We start from the raw sequence: 20,513 nt of genomic DNA on the forward strand, positions 1-20,513 counted from the left end.
ATAAGTGTCCAAACTTTTTGAATTATCCAGATGTCTAACGTTACAAATGTTACCACTTTAAGTGTCCAGACCGTAATTGTTGTTAAATTTCTTCGTTAAGTGACACGTGTCACGTTATGATAATTTTAAAAATTACATTTAGAAAGACAAAAATATTATTATATTTATAAGAAAAAAACTTCTCCTAGATTACAAAAAAGTTTCAAATACCTAAAAATCATAAATCCCTAACTTTAACATGCTGACATTGTCCTTGCCAGCCACCGACGTAGTCCTTACCATCTTTCTAGTCATAAGTCACCATAATTATCGTCGATTGGTCGTCGGGATCGCGTGAGGTCACGATTTACAATGTCAGGTTCATCATGATACACACGTCGGTTGGCCGTCGATTGATAGCGATTTCATAGGGTTATCAATCGTCAGGTGGAGGTGAGACTAGGTGGAGGTTCTTTGACGGCAAAAGGCGACGGTTGGCATGCGTTTAGGGGTTGAAATTAGGGTTTTTAAAGTTGTGGGGTTTAAAAAAGTATTTCAAAATTTTTGTTTTTTAAATATAATTTTAATTTTTTATTTTTAAATAAAATTTTTAAAACTACCAGAACATGACATGTGTCCTTTAACGCTAGAATTTAACGACCATTACGGTCGATGCACCTATTTGGGAAAAACGATATAATTTGTACACTTATTTTATAATTAAGACTATAATAAAACATCTTGCTTAATCTAATAGTTGGATATTAGAAATCTTTTTCAAAGGTCTTTATGTTCAATCCACCATAAGTCCTTACTTTGTTTTTTCTTAATTTTTCACCAATAAGATATTGATAGTGATACATATCCTAATTTAGCTGTTTATGAACTTGGATCGAAATGAACGTTTTTCTTAATCATAGTAACTTTAATAAAAAATTATTTTGTTTCAATGACCAAAATGAAATTACCTTAAAAGTTTACCGACCATCATTGCATTTTACTCAAACTTTCCAAGTCTATTTCGACAGACGCATCGTTATATTTTAATATTTTATAAAAAAAAATAGCTTCAAACAAACGTCGATCAAAATAAATTTATATGCAAATTGATCGTTGCAAATTGTAAATTGACTTAAGGCAACAAAGAGAAATCTATTTCTTATTAAAAATTATATGTATTCGTGTATATTTTAACCTTTAAAAGTATATAGTAAATCACAGGGCACGTATAAGATTTGGCAAAGGACAAAGGGCGTAATATTAGGTTAAGAAAAGCACAAAGGGCGTAATATTAGGTTATCACTCAAAACATAGTATATAATAACTATTGAATCGTGTGTAGAATAACATTAAGTTTGTATTATTTATCTTTACCATATTTTTAAACAATTACTACATTATAATCATCTTAACTTAATCGTAAAAAATATATAATATTTTATTTCGTTAACGGGTATACTCATTTCCGTCACGGAAGATGATATGGAACCCTATGTCGTTAAAGGGTCAAATTTTAACTTAACTTTTGTTGTTAGAACATAATAAAAAATTTTGTTTAGTCCGGTAGTTAGATGGTTTTCAACCCATTGAAATTTTAGGTTTGACCCACAATTAATCTTTGTTTGTGCTTAATTATAAAATAAGTGTATAAATTATATCGTTTTTTAAAATAAGTGTTTAAACTTTTTGAATCATCCAGGTGTCTAACGTTATAAATGTTATCATTTAAAATGCCCTGACCGTAACTGTCGTTAAATTTCTTCGTTAAGTGACATGTGTAAAAAAAGTCTCAAATACCTAAAAATCCTAAATCCCTAACTCAAACCCGCTGACGTCGTCTTTGTCATCTTCCTAGTCATAAACCCTAAATACTTAAAAATATTTAAAACAATTATTACTTTATAACCATCTTAGCTTAATCATAAAAAAATAATATTAAATTTATACTAAAAATCTTAATTGATACTTGTTTTTAACTTATTTCTTAAGTAAGTGATTGAATAATATATTTTTATCATTTAATTTGTTGGATTAATATCTATTTATATGATATATTTCTTAAAATTTTACATATTTTTCAATCAATTGATTAATTGAATTTAATAATTCAAATTTAAAATTTAAAATATGACGATAATTATTTTTTTATAAAAATCTTTTTATTCGTTATTGTTAATCTTAATAATATATTTTCATTCATTCAATAATTTTAAAGAATGTATAAAATTTAAAAGTTTTATAATATGTTAACATATCCTAATGTATATATATCCACTTACATTTAGTATAAATTTTTTTATCTTTATATATTTTTAGGATCATTGGATAAATGAAAATAGATGACTAAAATTATTTATATTTTTAAGTGAATATATTCTCATTTTTTACAATTATTCTCAATCGTTTATTTTAACTCATCAAACGATCTTAACAATATAAAACTAAAAAAAATCATAATGTTAATGGATCATGTATCTCTCTCTCTATATATATTTACACATGTAAAGATTATATTTAGTGTAAATTTTTTAGTTTTTCATTATTTTAGAATTGTTGGGTGACTGAAAATAGATAAATGAGATTGTCTACTTGTAGAGGGACTAAAATAGAAACAATTCAAAAGTTAAGTGATTAATTAAATTTAAATGACCAAAATAGGAGTAAGATAATAGTTGAATGATGAATGTTGTATTTTACCCTTAAAAGAAAACTCTCAAACGAGCCATTAGCATTGAACCTAAACCAGCGACCGATGTATATAGATAACGAGAATATCAGAGAAACCTTAAGCTGGACCGAAGAACACGAAAGCTGCGAACTCAAAGAAAAAAAGCTAGATTAGATAGCAAATTCTGAAAAGAAGTATAAATCCTTTTGTTTTTGTTTAAAATTACCTTAATTTAGATGAAGATTTTGATTAATTTGCTTAACCTTTGCTTTCTCTTGTCCTACTTATTTATGTAGTTTGGTGTCCTTGTTTTATTGTTATTGTTTTTTATTTTATTGATTTTTGGTTTAGAAGAGGAGAAGAGAGAAATGGAGTCGACGGAGTCGTCTTACATGTCATCACCAGAGGCGGCGAGGAATAGATCTCCGCCTCCGCCTAAATCGCCGACATCTGGTAAGCTTTTGATCTGATCTTCCTTTTATCTTCGTTTAGGCTATTCAGTTTGTGTGTTTTCTGTTTTTCGAGTAATGGCGGAAAAGTTTGTTATGTATTTTTTTTTTATTTTTTCTTTTCCTAATCTAAAGATTAGATTTGATTAGAATTTGAAACTCTAACCCTAGCATTGTGCTCTGGGGAGAAATGCTAATTTTATTGTGAGGAAAGAATGTGTTCTCAGTATGGTTAAATGCTGCCCAAAGTAACAGAGTAGAAGGGTGAGAAATCCTGGAGTTCCGCTGACAGTATCTTTTATCTGCGTTTATTTGTACAGTAACTGTGAAAGTTGAACCGACTATGTATGAGTTCAACAATGTTGGGAGGTGTGATGAGCTGCAAGTAAGGGTTGTTTTGGTCACGGTGCTGGTGCTCATCTTTAAAGATTAGACGTGAAACCAAAGAAAATAAATTGAAGTCATTGATGGAAAGGCATATGTATAAAATGTTTTTGTTTCTTATATATTTGAAGATATCATCGAAGTAATTGATTCGACTTCCTAGATGCTATATTTAACAAACTAGTCCTTCAAAATTTTCAATACTAAAATGTAGAACATCTAGTGTATATCCTGTTATCTACAGCTTGCATTCTTATCTTTCGTATACCTGTAGTTTTCTCCGACTCATATTCTCTAGGTTTAAGATCTGTCCTTTTACAGCTACCAGCCTACAGTCTACTTCAGGATCATCCCTTGGTTTTTAAATGTTAAGTGACAGATGATAGGGATTTAAGTTACTTTGGAGATGTTAATAGGAGATGTTTTAGGAGATGTTTTACCGATCTGTGTTGCTTGCTATTAACTATTCAAATGTATATCAAAAATTCAAAATGTTGATAAGGCTTGTGTGAACATTGAAAATATAAGTTTTATATTACCATAAGATCAGATTTTCCACTTTTTCCATGTGTGAGATGACATTATTACCATCAGAAATCAAGGTGGCATGTCTTAATAAGCAGTACTTGTTGAGATCAGGCTACCACAGATTCTGTTTTTAATTCATTTACTTCACACAGTTGATCTTTTTATCCTCTTATTTGTTTTTTGCACTGAAAGAGAGGAGATTGTTTCAGTTGATAAAAATTTCATGCGTGGTTCCAAAGTTCCTCATTGACTACAAGTATGTTAGTGATGTTTTTTTAACATATTTCTTTTGGCAGATAATGCAGAGAAGCCTACGTATATCAGGTTTCTTGTATCGAATGCTTCCGCTGGTTCTGTAATTGGAAAGGGTGGCTCAACGATTACTGAATTTCAGTCCAAATCAGGAGCTCGAATTCAGTTGTCACGCAGTCATGAAATTTTTCCAGGAACATCAGACAGGATCATTATGGTCTCTGGAGCAATTGATGATATACTCAAAGCCATGGAACTTATCCTTGCAAAATTATTGAATGAGGTGATCTTTCTTTTGAGGACTTTCTAAGTTTTAACTCTTTAAATTTTCTGACCTTTTTTTATAGTAATGAAGTTTGTTTTTTCTGGTTAGCTTAATATCAAAGATAATGATGATGCTGAACCTAGAACAAAAGTGAGGCTAATAGTTTCCAATAGCTCTTGTGGCAGCATAATTGGGAAAGGAGGGGCTACCATTAAGTAAGAATTCTACTTGGACACTCTGATTATTGTACATATTTTTGTTTCTTTGTTTCGGCAATTAACCTGGATATGATGTTTTTGCAGGCTTGAAATCTAAGGAATTTTTAATATAGTTTTTAGTATGCTCATAGAATTGTAGCATACTAACCCGGCTTGTTTTTATAAAGAATATGTGTTCATTCTTCCATAATGCTGTATTTATTTGGGAATAAACTTCATAAAAATTTTAAACTACACTTGATCTATAGTATGTTCAAATAGGCATGACTGGTGTTTGCTTACTTTGGAATTGAATCATGTTTGAGAATGTCTACAATGAAGGTTATACATGGCCAACTAAGTTAGGGATGATTAGACAACTTCTAGCATTGAAAAGGAGAAATTTCGGTGATAGGAACAAATTTAGTAAAGATTACAATCGCTATAATTTTGATGCAGCTTAGTAAGTTGCTTCTAGAATTGCATATTCATAACATGCAGCTTAAGGTTTTTGAGAATATTGGTTTCTTATTAGAAGGTCTAGCTAGCCATCAATATCTAAACTGCATGATATTTTGCTATATTTTGCTTTCTTTTTACAATGGAAGTACCTTGAGCTTTATTTATGATTGTATATCAATTAGGATCATGGAAAAGAACCAAACTAATGTTATCATTGTACCTTGGTGCTCGGGTACTGTGTGGGCTGAGGACATTTTCTTCAAGATGGACCAGTCTCTTAAATGTAACTATCACATGCAAGGAAAATTAGTGCTAACCTGTGCTTTTCTACATTTATCCACTACTTCCACCTAAGTGAGCATGATTTGACTCGGAAGTTTTTCTGATTTATAAAGTATGACTGCTGTTCAAGTGAATTATAGCTGCTACTTGTGGCTTAAGTCCCACATGAAGTTATAATTGGTTGTTTAAAGCTCGTGTATCCTTAACATGCTCCCCTCATAAGAAAATTATTGCTGTGAACATAATCTTTTCTGAATGCATTTGATGAAACGAGAAACGAAACATATACTAAAAGTAATTGTTTAAAGTAGGCTCATGTTATATGTCTGTGGTCCATGGTCTGTTGTTAGTTACTGTTGAAGCATTATTTGTGCCTTTTAATTGAGTATTTCTGCCTTAGACATATCCTAATTGTTATTTATCCCTTTTTGGTAGGTCATTTATTGATGGCTCCCAAGCTGGCATTAAGATATCTCCACAGGATAATAACTTTTATGGCTTGAATGATAGGCTAGTAACAGTGACTGGCACAATAGATGAGCAGTTGCGGGCAATTGATTTGATTCTTTCAAAGCTTTGTGAAGACCCTCATTATTCACAGGCTATGCATACCCCATTTTCATATCCAGGTGTGTTCTTGTTTTATTTTGCTATTGTGTCTATGGTTGCATCTGTCTCTGCTTTATAAACACTATATTTCCATTTTATCTCCCACCTCTTTCACGGTGATATCATAATTCTGATATGCAAAGAGTTACTTATTTACCATTTAATATTTGACAAAGAGAACTTTTTATCTGTAACGTGACTTTAAACAGTTAAAACTAGATGTATTTCCGTTCATCCATATTATCCTTTTTACAATTTTCCATCTAGTACTAAGCCCAAGCCTGACAGTAGTCATCCTTCTCATTAGAACTTTCTGGATGTGCTGTGAATTTAAACATTAAACTTAGCTGCCAGCATGATCTTCAAATTTCTTTTTGTAATATAGAACACACTGCCTTTGTAACAATCGTTTTTTCAGTATTTCACCTTCCACTGAGACCGCGTCTGACACAAGTCTTCCATCCCATTTTCTGATATTTTAATGCTCTTTTTGCCTTCACATTGTATAAAATACATACATAAATAAACAACTCTCGAGGGCTGAATGCTTAGACAACTGTTACATTGTTTTCCGTTGGACCTGGGCCTTTCAGAATGATCACAGAAACCTAAAAGCAAAGGGGCATAACAAACACAAAAAATTGGAAGTGTTGCACCTATGTAATTTATTCTAATTGCAAATTTCAACTGACGGTGTTCAAATGATTAAAAATAATATGTCTTCAAAAAATTTCTATAAAAAAAAAAGTCTTCAAAAAATGTGGCCGAAAAATCATGATGCCTCTTTCAACTTCGTACATGAGAATAAGATATTATGGAAGTTCCTTTATGTGTTTAAACTCCAGAGGTTCAGCTCTTTGAAAGTTTTAGCTTTTTTTTAAGGATGTTTTAACAAATTTCAGTTTTCAAATAATCTGATTCTTAATGGTCATTTTTCTTTTTTAATTTATGGTGTGAGTTTTCCGTGATGTACAATTGTGATTTACCTAGGTATTATGACCCTTGTAGAGTTCTTACTATATCTATTACTAGCAAGATTTCTTTAATTTGGTCCTGGTAAGCTTTTTTTAACTTGAAATTTTTGCTATTTTCTTCTCTGGTTTTCATGGTATACCACATGCATACGTGTTTCCTTCTGTTGCAACAGTGACTTACAATTCAATGAGCTATGCACCAAATGGGGCTGGAGTGAAGTTTCCGAATCACAAGGTTCATCTCTTTCTGTGTGCTTTCTCTGTTCTGCCTGGTGACCGATGCTATTTTACTTCGTTCTGTTCTGTGCTAGGGAAAGTATATTAATTTGTTATTTTTTGTTTTGGCATTTTCACGGAGGATGATAACATGCTCCTTCCATTTGTTTTTTTTTTGCAGACTCGTACAATAGTTAATTTGTTAACTCATTTCTGCCAAATTTTATTATACTTCTAGAACTGTTTTATTGTAGTATATGTTACTCGGACTTTGGTATGAGTGTTGGATACGAGTATGTGTCCAACACTGGATTGTTTAATTTTTTCTAATATTTTCCATGTTTTTTGTAGGGTCCTTAGGGGGTGTCATATCCCCATACCTTATTTATTTCCGTATATGTCAGACATGGGTGCTTTAAGCTAAATGAAGAATAGGAGCAATATAGTTGTATTTCTAGTGTCATTTCAAATTTTAATGTCTCACTAAACCCTTATTATTTATTTTGTAAGTGATGTGACTGATATTCTGAAATCAACAACTCATACTATATGCGTACATTGTCGTTAATCGGTCTTTGCTTGACGGAATTATTTTACATGTCTATACAGGAGGATCATAGCAACTCCATCACAATTGGTGTTTCCGATGAGCATATTGGACTGGTTCTAGGTCGTAGCGGAAGGAATATCATGGAAATTAGTCAGGTTTATAAATGAGAAATATATACACATTTGGTTCCATAATATTTTCGCTTGTGTTATGAATTTGAGCACTTTGTCATTGCAGGTAAGCGGCGCCAGGATAAAAATATCGGATAGAGGCGATTTCATGTCCGGAACAACCGACAGGTACGAGAATCCCGATTTGATCAATCTGCCATTAAGCATCGAGTTCATAGGTAATGTTTTCCCCTTTACCTCGTGCAACAGGAAAGTCACAATCATGGGATCAGAAAGAGCAATTCGTCAAGCTGAGTCAATGATAAAGCAGAAGGTGGCAAACTCCACTGAGAGGGTGATGGATTAGTCTTCCGGTTATCAAAAGATTCGAAACCATTATTGTCGAGTTTTCCGACTTGCTCACATAGTTTGACTGAAAACGTATTTGCATTCATTGGCATGCAATGAGTTGTTGACAGAGATGTAAGAGCAGGAAGGGGAATTTTTTTTTATCGAGCGGAGCTCTTATTTAGGTATTTTTCGAAACATGCAAACTAATTTTCTTGATTGAAAAAATAAAAACACAAAAAGAAAAATTATGTTAGAATAGGCTATCAATTGCAACAGCTAGCAATTGTTTACTTTTATTGAATAGCTGAATTATAACTTTAAGATGATACCTATTTTTATATTCAATTTAGGCAGCATTTTTATATATTAACGGTGGAATACTCATTATGATCTAAATCTATATTAATTATGTATTCAACTTATTCGGATTCAATTCGCTTTACTGAACCTATATTGATTGGATGTTCCTTTAGAGAATGCAAAATTTTGTAAAAAAATGATTTACTGGGTAAATTTAATGTAAATAAGAATGTTTTAAAAATTAGACCGGTGAAAATTTGGTTAAATATTGATTTTTGATTTATTCTGCTTGATTGGTTCAATTACCAATTAAAAATAATTAGAAAATTTTAAGATAAATTAAAATTTTCATTATTAAATTTTATTATCTCTCCTATTTTGCTCGTTGAACTTAGTATATTGGATTTTTTTTATCGCTCGGTCGTTAAATTTGTAATTTACTCAATTTTAAAATCTCAACCGGTTGAACCTTGATCCCATTTCTTGTCTTTTGACGGTTTGCAAATTTGTTTATTTAACTTGGTTAGATTGTTTATTTTCAATTCAATCTATCAGTTGTAACTACTAGAATGAATACCAAGTAGATTTAATTTTTAAAGTAATTACAAAAAATTATATAGATATTCGATCAAGGGAATCCATACATTGAACGAACAGAGTAGCCTGATCGAGAGTGCAGGGAACAACTTCTTGTACGGAGGGCAGTAAGAGAGCCAACTTATCATTATGGAAATTTCCTTTTCCAACTAAATTTTCATACTACCTAATGAGGGTTAGAAGAAGAAGAAGAGTAGAATTAACAAGTGTCCTTTATGGATCGGTATATCACAATGAAACATGGTCTATAATACGCCTTACAAAAGGCGTGGAAAGTCTTGCACTATATTACGCAACCCCCATGCAAAAACTATACATTTCTATTTTATTTTCAAATCATAAATCACAATAATTAACTATAATATCCTTACTTCTACCTGAATCCAATATTTCATCTTTTAATTAGTTTATGGCGAGTAATCATCGTCTCCGCCGCCGTACCCCTGAACCATAGCCAGACCCTGTCCATAACCATTCCTGCCGCCGCCACCCCCACCTCCTCCTCCTCCACCACCACCTCTTCCACCTCCGTTTCCGTATCCCGATCCAGATCCATAGCCTGAGCCATATCCGCTCCCATTCCTTCCACCTCCTCCACTGCTTCCGGACCCATACCCACTGCCTGATCCAGAGCCACTTCCTCCTCCTCCTCCACCTCCACCTCCACTTCCACTTCCTCTACCAGAACCATACCCGGAACCCCTTCCGGAACCATATCCAGAGTCCAAACCATTAGCACCTTCGCCACCTTTCCCTACGCCGCTAAATGACCTAGCAGCAAAGGCCAAGTCCAATAGAACCAAAACCAAAAACGCAGCACCAATAACCCTAGTGCTCCCCATTATTCTAAAGCTAGTGAACAAAAACAGAATAAAAGGAATTAAATGCAACCACTCTCACACGGTATAAACCAGGGTTTTAAATAGTGGTCTACGACAGCGATAGTGGTCGCGAAATAACGGTAGCACTGCCTTTTGATATAAACGTTATACCCGTAATAGCACTCGCTATGACCGTAATCACAGTAAACGCGACATGATCGAAAACGAAACTGCGATTTGAATCCATGATACAGACAGGAAAAACTTTAACAAGCCTGGCTCTTGAATTGTGTAAAAGATGAAGGCCAGGGTCCTCTATTTATGGGGCATTGCAAAGGGCACTAAACACTTAAATAATCAATTTAAATATCCCCAAAACCTAGCTCAAATTCTAGTATCTTCTTATGTGGCTAATGTCGAAACGATTTTTTTAAAAAAAACAAATTTAATTTTTAAAATCTGATTTTTAAAAGATTTCATCTCGAATAATTTGTTGAATTTTTTAATTATAAAATGTGATTCGAAGAGTCGTCACAATCTTTGATTAGTATGTGATTGGGCACTCAAAAACGTATTTGTTATTTTAATAAAAATATTAATTTTAATTAAAACAATAAATTTATGATACGCATTACCAAAATTTTGAGTTCGGGGGTCGGTTACGCGTGGGGAAGGACTAGCACCCCACAGCGTACTAAATCGGTACCTAGTCGATCAATTAATTGTCTTTGCAATGAAATTTACGAATTCGAATTTAATTTAATTTAAGATCTCATACAAATAATATTATTTGAATTTTAGGACGAAAACACCATAATATTTAATTATTTTCTATCGAGAAGAATCGATCACTCCTACCTTGAAACAATCAATTCCCTATTTTTTTCCCATGAGTGATATGATCTAATCATCATTTAAACTGCAGGGCTTAAGTATTTGCTCGGCTGTAATTGATGGGGGGAAATATTTGGTAGCCTTTGGTGGATACAATGGGAAATATAATAATGAGGTATTTGTTGTATATATGAAATCATTTTCTCGAAGAGCTCATACTGATCTATATTTCATTATGCATCATTTTACCATTTCCTAGATATTTTATTTGTTGTTTGCTGATAGGTTTTTGTTATGAAACTCAAGCCAAGAGACTTATCTCATCCGAAGATCTTCCAGTCCCCGGCAGCAGCTGCAGCAGCGGCTTCTGTTACTGCTGCATATGCATTGGCGAAGTCTGAAAAATTGGAATTCCCACAAATAATAGATCTGAACTTTAATGCAGTTGAAAAGAGTGTTCCTCAAAAGGATATCAATACGGAAATTGATGCAATTAAAGAAGAGAAGGCATTGGAGACATCGATTGAGGAAGTCAAGGCCGAAAACTCTAGGCTGAGGGAGAAGATCGATGAATTAAAAAGCAATCATACTGAATTATCAAAGGTATGATCTTGAAGTGACTCAAAAAAGTCGTCGTCAATTATATAGCTCTGATGATTAACAAATCGATTTGAAGTGTTTGCTATATTTAATTTCTTGCGGTCGAGCAGGAACTCCAATATATCAGAGAGATCAAGATGCTTTAAACTTGAGGTTTTCCAATTTTCATATCTTTTGGTTTCATTCTAGCTTTTTGTGTATTCTTTTTTCAGTTTCGCGGATTCAAGATCTAACACATAGTTATATTTCCAGGCTCAAATTGCAGAACTACATAAGATGTTGGAATCATTTCAAACAGTAGAAAACGAAGTGCAAATACTTAAGAGGCAAAAGTCTGCACTGGAGCAGGAGATGGAGCTTTCATCTGCCCAGCGGCAAGGTTCGGGTGGTGTTTGGCGGTGGATAGCCGGAGGCACATAGAAGTTGCATATCATTCGAAACAAAGGATCATACTAGTGTTGCTCCTGTATCTCTGGAGCAATGACTAGGTAAGTTCCAAACCAACTGGTATAAGTGGGTGCGGTCTATTTGAATAACACTTACATCATGCACACTGTTAACGTGTTTTACGGCACTTTTCTCAGTCGGTGTTTGTGAGCTTCCGAGTTTCGATTTTGAGTATTAAAGTTTTCATGCACATGAAAGGAATCAATTTGCATACTACAAATATCTTTGCCCCCAGTGATCAGAAATTTAAAAAATCGATGTCTTTTCCAGGAATTGAAGTAACTGTTCTTGTGATTTCAATAGCCTCATTATTATTTTGAAGACGAGAAATCCTATAGCTTCTTTGCATGCGTTTCTTTTGAGATTTTTCTCCTAAAAACAAAAAGATAGCTTCTTTTGATGATTTCCGGTAAATAGGTGTGTAAATGAACAGAGGATTCAGTGAATTGTTCATGAACCGTTCGTATAACATTCGTTTATGTTTATTTGTTATGCTGAATAAATGAGTATGAACAAAAGTTTTATGTTTATTTCCTAAACGAGCAAAATTAGCATAGGTGTGTTCGGTTTGTTATGTTCACGAAAAAGCTTGTTATAAACTTGTTTATCGACTCGTCCATTTATGTTCATGAACAAGCTCATTTATAAGCTCATTTACACAATTCCTTTTTTGTATATCTTTTTTTTACATTTTAAATATGGGTTAAGGAAGTAATTAAATTGAATACTGTAGACAACCGTTTTGTCCGGTTTATAGGAAATCACTTGCAACCCAAACCAGTTGGAGGCCTAGTTCAAGTCCAAAGATCCAGCAGAGTAACTTTCATTCCACGTGAGAATCCCCTGGAAAATAAAGACGGTTATGAGGAGTTAATAAGCATAAAAGTGAAGTTAGTGAATAACGGGGTCCATGATCAAGGGAAAAACGGAAAAATGGAAGTTTTTTTTATTGGAATTAACCACCAGACACGGGAGGAGATATCAGCAAGGAAAGGAGACAGAACCAGAAAAAAAAAAGAAAAGAGAAAGGAACACAGAGCCAAAAAAAAACTGGAACCAGCCGAAAGACATCAATAATTAACAGAGAAAGCAAAAAAAAAAAATTGATTCCCCATCTATTCTTCTTACAGTTTAGAAACAACGAAAAATGTTGAAGGTTCTACTGCCCGATTCTAAAAAAGGAGTGTAAAAGCTGTGTCAACAACATCCAGGGATTCAGAGATCGAACGGTGTAATCAAGATCTTTCCTATTCTATTTTTTCGAAAGCAATACCATCAATTTGTAAGTAAGTTATGTTTCATTGTTTTTTTTTTCTGAAAATAATGCTATGTATGGTTCTTTAATTTTCTGTTGAAGCCGAGAAAATAAGAATAACAGAGAAAGAAATTAGAAAATTACCTTAGTTGTGGATGACGATAGAGTCTTGGTGGCTCTGTCTTTGGTCTTCGGGATCGAGTGTTGGAGAAGAAGAAGAGAGGCTGGGGAGAAATGATAATTAGGGATTTTGTTTTAGTCTGAGGATTTTAAAATGAAGCGTCAAACGACGTCGTTTAGGGGAGCTCTCGCGTGTGGATCATTTTCAGTTTAAACCCTTCCATGTTTTGTTTAAGTACATTTTAGTCCATGGTTCATTCTTTTAAACGTTTCTGATTATGGTATCAATCTTTGCGCGTGTTGCATTTCAGTCCTGCGTTGTATTGTTTTTAAGTTTTTGTTACTTTACATATTTGGCTTAGATTTTTTCTTGGTTTCCATTTTAGTCCACAATTATTTTAGAGCTATTTTCGCACTGTTTTTACATTGGTTGTGTAATTTTTGGAACCTTCATTTTGGTCCTTGAACGAATTTTTTGCACCCTTTTAATTTGGTCTTCATTTTTATGAGTGCTTTTCATTTTAATCCTGAAATGTTTTTATACGTTTTATTTTTGAAGTATAACTTGTAATTTTGGTTATTTGACAATTCAGTCATTTTGCTTGCTTAGTTTAATCTTATTTTATTTTGGTCCTTCATGGTAATTTTGAATATGAAATCGAGTTATTAATAGTATGTTTTATTGTATATATTGTTTTATTCTAATGTATGTTAATGTCGTAAATACATATGATTTTTTTTATAGATTTAGAAGTTTGTTTGAGTGCATGGCATATTTTAATTAGTTTTTGCATGACATTATTTTGCATAATATGCATGAGAACATCATTTGCATAACTCGACCATATGACATAATTGGATTAAGGGTAATATACTTTTAATTTAAAATTGTTTTAAGTGGGCAGTCATAACTGATTTGAGGTCCGCTTTTAGTGATTTTAAAATAAAAGTGTATCCTGAAAGTGAAACCAAAATTGATTCGTCACCTAAAATTTGGGAATGAAAGAAAAGGAAATGTTCGTTTATTTAAATTTATCGAGAAAAGGTTGTTATAACTTTTAAGATCTGGTCTCGATATTTGTAAATAATCGAACATTCTTTATCTTTCTAAAACGACTCGGTAATTTTAATTTAATTTATTTGAGTGCTTTTGAATGTTTTAAATTTACATTTTTATTTTATGGGATCAAAAATCAAAATAAATTTGAATTTGTAAAGTTCATTGTAAAGACGTTAATTAATCGACTAGGTACCGATTTAGGGCGTTGTGGGGGTGCTAATCCTTACCCACACGTAACCGACTCCCGAACTCGGATTTTGGTAACGGAGACTTCAATTTGTTGTTTTAATTAAAATTAGTTTTTATTTAAAATGACAAAGTATTTTTGGGTGCCCAATCACACCCTAGTCAAAGATTGGTGGCGACTCTTCAAACCGTATTTTTCGATCGTAAAGGAAATTCAAAATTTTTCGAAACGAGAGGTTTTTTTCGCATTTGTTTTTAAATTAAAAAGGGACAATTAAGAATTAATGTGGTTTTCAAAATCTCACTTTTTTTCACCTTTAAGAAAAAATCGTTTCGACAGCTTGGCGACTCCACTGGGAACTTTTTTTAGAGAGTCAGGCCGATAGTCGATTAATTAAATGTCTTTGCAATTGAAAGTTATAAATTTGTTTTAATTTGGTTTTTGATCCCTAGTTTGGTTTTTAATAAGTTTTGTTTGTATTTTGATTTTTTTTTAATTTAATTCGATTAACAATTAAATAGTTGTACTAATCTGTTTGCTAATGGTTTCAGAATAATTGTTTGTTTGAGGAATTGATTTTGAGTGTTTTTATTGTTTGTTTTTTCGCTTTTCCTCACACACTGCACAGATGCATTATCATAACATGAGCTAAAACCCCACTCCGTCCTATTTAAGTAGGAGTGAGAGACTATGCCCTCGTGTGGTTTTCACCTCCGCATGGGATAGTGGATCGCTCCTGGAGCTCACGCCTTATGGTCCTCGTGATGGTAATCACCTCCGCATGGACATAAGGAGGTGTGTTCCCTCGAAATTGAACTCGATCCCCTAAAGCCTGTGATGGGCCAGGATTGAGGGTTCGGCAACCTAAGGGGACACCGACAAGGACAATTCGAGAACCTATTACTTTAGAACCTAACCCGACATATAGTGAACATAGAGCATGAACTTAGATTGAACCAAACCCGAACCTTAAGAATCCCGTGAGGAGGGTACACAAGGAAAAGCTTTTTTGAGTCATTTATTTTCATTTTTTCGAATAAATGCATGCGAACTAGATATCATGCGGTTAGGTTTATTTTTTGAACAAGCATGCAAATTAGATATCATGCGGTTAAGATTTATTTTTGTGAATAACAAAGCATGGGGGTAGATATCATGTTGGGTAAGATCTGATAAAGCATGATGGGGTAGTCAGCATATGTGGGTAGGATTTTTGAACAAATTATTATCCTGAATTAATTGCTTCATATTTACTAACCGATCTTTTGTTGTTTTTGCCTTGTTTCTTTTCTGTTTTGCATTGCATTGTCCATTACATGGTGTTGATTTGGGGTCGATATCCATATAGAAGGCCAGTAATATGGAACGAACGGTTCAGAAAGAGGTTGAGGACAATGCAGATGTTCTGAGGTGGTCGGAACAGTCCCAATTGACCAATGGAGACAGCGTGATGCCCGGATATGTGTCAGAGTTATTTGGTTACACTCACATCAACGTACGTCAGAATGATCTGAGTGAGCTAAGAGAGATATGGAGAAAATGGGAAGCAGCCGATAAGGAGATGTTTTATCAGTTGTACGGCGATATTCCTTACCTTCTGGATGTTCCTATTGACCGAAATCTGTTTAGAGCATTGGCGCAGTTCTGGAATCCGGCTTATAGCTGTTTTACATTTGGTAGGGTGGACCTGACACCAACAATAGAGGAGTATCAAGCTTTGGTCCATTGTCCGAGGTCCCAAATGGATAGAATATATACCAAGCTACAGTCACTCCTTCATTTAAGAAGAAATTACTATTGATGACCGGAATGAGTGAAGATTGGGTAATCAGAAACATTAAGAAGAAGGGAGACAGTGAATGCATCTCGTGGGCTACTCTGAAAGAAGTAATTGCTCATCATCCTGATAAGAGAAAGAAGCTTGATTTGTTTGCTTTAGGGATTTATGGGCTCATTATTTTTCCAAAAGTGCTAGGATATGTAGACGTATCAGTTGTTGACCTGTTTGAAAGATTAGACAAGCGCGTGGATCATGTTCCAGCTATTCTAGCTGAGACGTTCTGGTCTTTGAGTTCTTGTAGGCGCGAGGGAGAAGGACGCTTTATAGGATGTGCGCCTTTGCTGCTAGTGTGGATTCTGAGTCATTTCAAACATGTTGAAAGGGCACCAGGATGAGTATTTTTAGACAGTTTCTCACCTTTGAAGGATTTTCTTTCTAAAGAGTGGCCTGGGGGTTTTACCGAAGAAAAATGGATGGTCATCTTCAAGAATATTAGAGATGGTGATATCTTGTGGCGAGCTTCATGGAATGTATCTTCAGCTATACTTTACCGATGTGGAGAGCGAGATTGGGTTCTTTTTCCAGGTATATGGGGTTCTGTTGGGTATGCACCGCTACTAGTTTCCAGACAGTATGGATCGAGGCAGTTCATCCCAGCCACGTGGGACTTGGTAGGATCGGATTTTGCATTCAAAGGAGATCAGTATAAGGTTAAAGTTAAAGGGGTTACTGAGGCTTGGAAGCAAACTTGTCGTGTGAATCTGTTCACTTATGATCTCGAGTTATCTCAAGAGTACGAGCAGTGGAGAAGCGGTCGAGTAAATGACAATATCCCGATGGTGAATCCTGAAAATATTCAGCCGATGGAGGAACAGTTGAGAGTGATGCCATCTCCATTAGAGTTAGCCAAGCGCGATTTCGAAGCAGAACGGAGACAATGGAGAATGACTTTGCAGAAGCTAGAAGATGAAGTGTATCAAAAAGGATTGGAGATTGACATTCAGAAGAGTAGATCAGATTGAATTGAAAAAGTAGAGAAGCAACTTCGGCTGGATTTTAACGATCTTCGGTCAACTTATCAGCGAATGGTAAAAGCTCAAGTAGGTTCTAGCTCGAGTAAGTCTGTCGAATTGAGGCAAGAGGTGGCGAGCCTCAAAAGAATAGCCGGAGAGAGTCAAGAAGATCTCAAGCAAAGCAGGCACCAAGTTAAGATTTTATCGAAGGAAAATGATTCTTTAGAGCAGCGGTTACAAGAGAGTCAAGCCCAGAATGAGAAGTTGAAGGGGAAAATTACAAGTTTAGAGACTGCATTACGACGATACCGAAGCGGGGAAGGTAGCTCGAGCCGTGGGGAGGTTGAAAGTTTGAAGAGACAAGTGGGCGAGCTTGAAGCCATGGTTCAAGAGTTTCAGAGGCAAGCAAGTGAGCTATCGATAGTTCCCTATGAGGGGGATATACAGTGGCGTTTTCGGTGGGAGCGAGCTCAGGCGAGAGTTAAGCAAATAGAGGATTTTATTGCTTGTTACCTAGACCACGCGCGGGGAATAGCTCAATATTGGTCATTCTATCTGAGGAAGCTGCTGATGTGACTGAAGAACTGGATCCCGAGGCTGAAGAAAACCAGAAGATCATGGAGTTGCTAGCACATGTACAACAAATAGGAGAGATGGTGCAGATTTATTTGTGATATGTTTCAACTTTGTAATTGAATGTCGTTCTAATATAAAGAGTTGTTCTAAAGAGTCGTTCCAGGATCAACACCCTGTATTTTGCATATGCATTTTTAATGCATTTAATTTTTGCATCGCATTTTATTCATTCATAATCATATATTTCATATTCATTAATAAATATCAGCGATAACAAAATGACTCTGTGACAGAGTAATACTGGAAAATCCCAAGCATATCTACAGAACCAGGAAGAAAGTTATGGAAGAAAAACTTGCCCAAATTGAGAAGGCTCGATTGGAGTTACAAGATAATATCAAGAAAATGCAAGAAGATATGATGAATGCCCAAAAGGAGATGTTTGCCAAGTTTACGAGTATGTTGGAAGGAAGAAATCCAGAACATGGGAAAAGCCCTATGCCAGAAGGTGTAACTAAGGACCCACTTCATCATCCAGGGTTAACCCCAGAACAATCTCAGAATGTTCAAGTGACCCCTGTTCATGTCGGGAAGGTGCACATTAATCCATTCGGTGCTTCTGTTAACGTACAGCCTGGATCTAGTTCGTATCAGGAAGAACATCAATATCATCAAGTTCCGGACCTTGATGAAGAAGCCAAGAAAGACCAAAACAATCTGTTGGAAGAGAAATGGAAGCAGTTAGAAAGAGAGGTCAGAGCCATGAAGGAAGATACCAGTGTCTATGGATTTGACGCAAAGGAGTTAAGTCTAGTTCCTGATCTGGTCTTGCCTCCAAAGTTTAAAGTTCCTGACTTTGAAAAGTTTGATGGTACTAGGTGTCCCTCTGCGCATATCACGATGTTTTGTAGGTAGATGACTGGATACATAGGGGACAATCAATTGTTGATACACTACTTTCAGGAAAGCTTAACTGGCTCGGCAATCCGGTGGTATAACCAGCAGAGTAGAGCTAATATTAAATTGTGGAAAGACCTGGCTAAGTCCTTTCTTGAGCAATACAAACATGTGAAAGATGTTAGGCCCAACAGGATGATGTTGCAAGGAATGGAAAAGAAGTCTAACGAGAGTTTTAGACAATATGCTCAAAGATAGAGAGATGTAGCAGTGCAAGTCCACCCGCCATTGGAAGAGGAGGAAACAAATATGCTTTTTGTCAACACCTTAAAGGCTCCTTTTTTCTCGCATCTTATCGGTAATCCTTATCGAAGTTTTGCTGATGTAGTTACGGCGGGAGAAATGATTGAAATGGCTGTTAAGAGTGGAAAGCTCGAGGGAGGAGAGTCTAGTAAGATGCCACCAACAAGGAAAAAGGAAAACGAAGTCAGTAATGTGAGGCAGTACGATTCTAATAACATCACTGTTTCCCGTCCTCAAGGAGTAGGGTCGTCAACACAAAATGATAATAGACAAGGGGCAAGGGACCATAGGAGAGAGAGGCCTCAATTTGATCCAATTCTGATGACTTATAAGGAATTGTTTCAGATTTTGTATGATCGACATGTGGTTTCACCGTATCACGTGACTATAATACAACCTCATTTTCCCAAATAGTATGATACTAGTGCTCAGTGTGAGTACCATACAGGGAACCCTGGGCATTCCATTGAGAATGGTACTGCTTTTAAGAAGGTTTTCCAAGCTTTGAGAACGAGGAATGTCATCAACTTTGGTGACAGTGAGCAGCCAAATATAGCTCAGAATCCGTTGCCAAGCCATGCAGGGGCAGGTGTTAATGCGATTACTGAAGATAAAGGAAAGAGAATTGTAAGGAATATTAGTGAGGTGGTATCACCCATGAGTTGGGTGTGGTGCCAGATGGTTAAGGTAGGATGGTTGAAGCCCAGTTTGGTGGTTGAACAGTTTAATAGTGGAGAGGTATGTTAGTATCATAACAGTGAAGGACACAATATTCAGCAATGTCCTGACTTCCTATCTTTGGTACAAGACATGATGGACAGTAAAGAAATTGAGTTCTTTAGAGAGATTGCTGAAGAAGAGGAAGCGGAAGTTTGCGCTTCAGAAGGATCGTCTAAAGGGGTATACAATACCAGTTATCCCCTAATTATTACTCCTAAAAATCGAGTTGCTGAGAAGGTAGCCCCGAAAGTGGTTATTACACCTCCATCTCCATTCCCATATCGGGATAATAAACAAGTGCCTTGGAGATATGATTGCCAGATGAGAGATGTAACAAAAGAGAATGAGGAAGTAGATGAGGTGGGACGCTTTACTAGAAGCGGTAGGTGTTATTCTCTTAATCCACCTAAAGAGTCTGAGAAGAAGGTTGCAGTTGATAAGGGGAAAAAGGTTGATGTGCAGATAGAAGAAGATAAGCCTGTTATCAATGAACCAGTAACCGAGAGTGAAGCGGTAGAATTTTTGAAATTTCTGAAACACAGTGAGTACAGTGTTGTGGAACAGTTACACAAGTTGCCTGCCCGTATTTCTGTTTTATCATTACTTTTGAGTTCAGAGGCCCATAGGAATGCTCTGTTAAAGGTTTTGAACCAGACTTTTGTTCCGAAAGAATTACCCATTGAAAAGTTGGATCAGTTAGTTTCCAATATACAAGCTGATAATTTTT

At 35.1% G+C, this 20,513-nt stretch overlaps 3 protein-coding genes across 5 annotated transcripts; 2 read left to right on the forward strand and 1 right to left on the reverse strand.

The window, feature by feature from the left end:
• Window positions 1-2,737: 2,737 nt before the first annotated feature.
• LOC120130330 (protein BTR1-like) lies at window positions 2,738-8,529 on the forward strand. Of its 3 annotated transcripts, none has more exons than XM_039147584.1 (9): window positions 2,738-2,837; window positions 2,995-3,100; window positions 4,305-4,543; window positions 4,634-4,740; window positions 5,902-6,095; window positions 7,223-7,284; window positions 7,875-7,970; window positions 8,053-8,114; window positions 8,196-8,529. In XM_039147584.1, exons 2-9 carry the CDS (start codon window positions 3,016-3,018, stop codon window positions 8,290-8,292), a joined length of 942 nt encoding a protein of 313 aa, XP_039003515.1. In that variant the 5' UTR covers window positions 2,738-2,837; window positions 2,995-3,015; the 3' UTR covers window positions 8,293-8,529. The 3 variants fall into 3 exon arrangements, with proteins under 3 accessions (XP_039003515.1, XP_039003514.1, XP_039003516.1); XM_039147583.1 differs by having other exon boundaries at window positions 2,752-2,841; window positions 2,999-3,100; XM_039147585.1 differs by having other exon boundaries at window positions 2,752-2,805; window positions 2,999-3,100.
• Window positions 8,530-9,580: 1,051 nt separating this feature from the next.
• Window positions 9,581-10,015, reverse strand: LOC120130340 (putative glycine-rich cell wall structural protein 1). The gene has a single exon (XM_039147600.1). It carries the CDS (start codon window positions 10,013-10,015, stop codon window positions 9,581-9,583), a length of 435 nt encoding a protein of 144 aa, XP_039003531.1.
• A 167-nt stretch (window positions 10,016-10,182) lies between these two features.
• Window positions 10,183-11,966, forward strand: LOC120130341 (acyl-CoA-binding domain-containing protein 6-like). The gene is made up of 5 exons (XM_039147601.1): window positions 10,183-10,188; window positions 10,920-11,003; window positions 11,114-11,431; window positions 11,539-11,581; window positions 11,681-11,966. The coding sequence occupies exons 1-4, from the start codon at window positions 10,183-10,185 to the stop codon at window positions 11,572-11,574; spliced, it is 444 nt and encodes a 147-aa protein (XP_039003532.1). The 3' UTR covers window positions 11,575-11,581; window positions 11,681-11,966.
• Window positions 11,967-20,513: the final 8,547 nt, after the last annotated feature.

Source organism: Hibiscus syriacus, unplaced genomic scaffold (genome assembly GCF_006381635.1).
Source record: "Hibiscus syriacus cultivar Baekdansim isolate YM2019G1 unplaced genomic scaffold, ASM638163v2 tig00110546_pilon, whole genome shotgun sequence".
Taxonomy (NCBI): Eukaryota; Viridiplantae; Streptophyta; class Magnoliopsida; order Malvales; family Malvaceae; genus Hibiscus; species Hibiscus syriacus.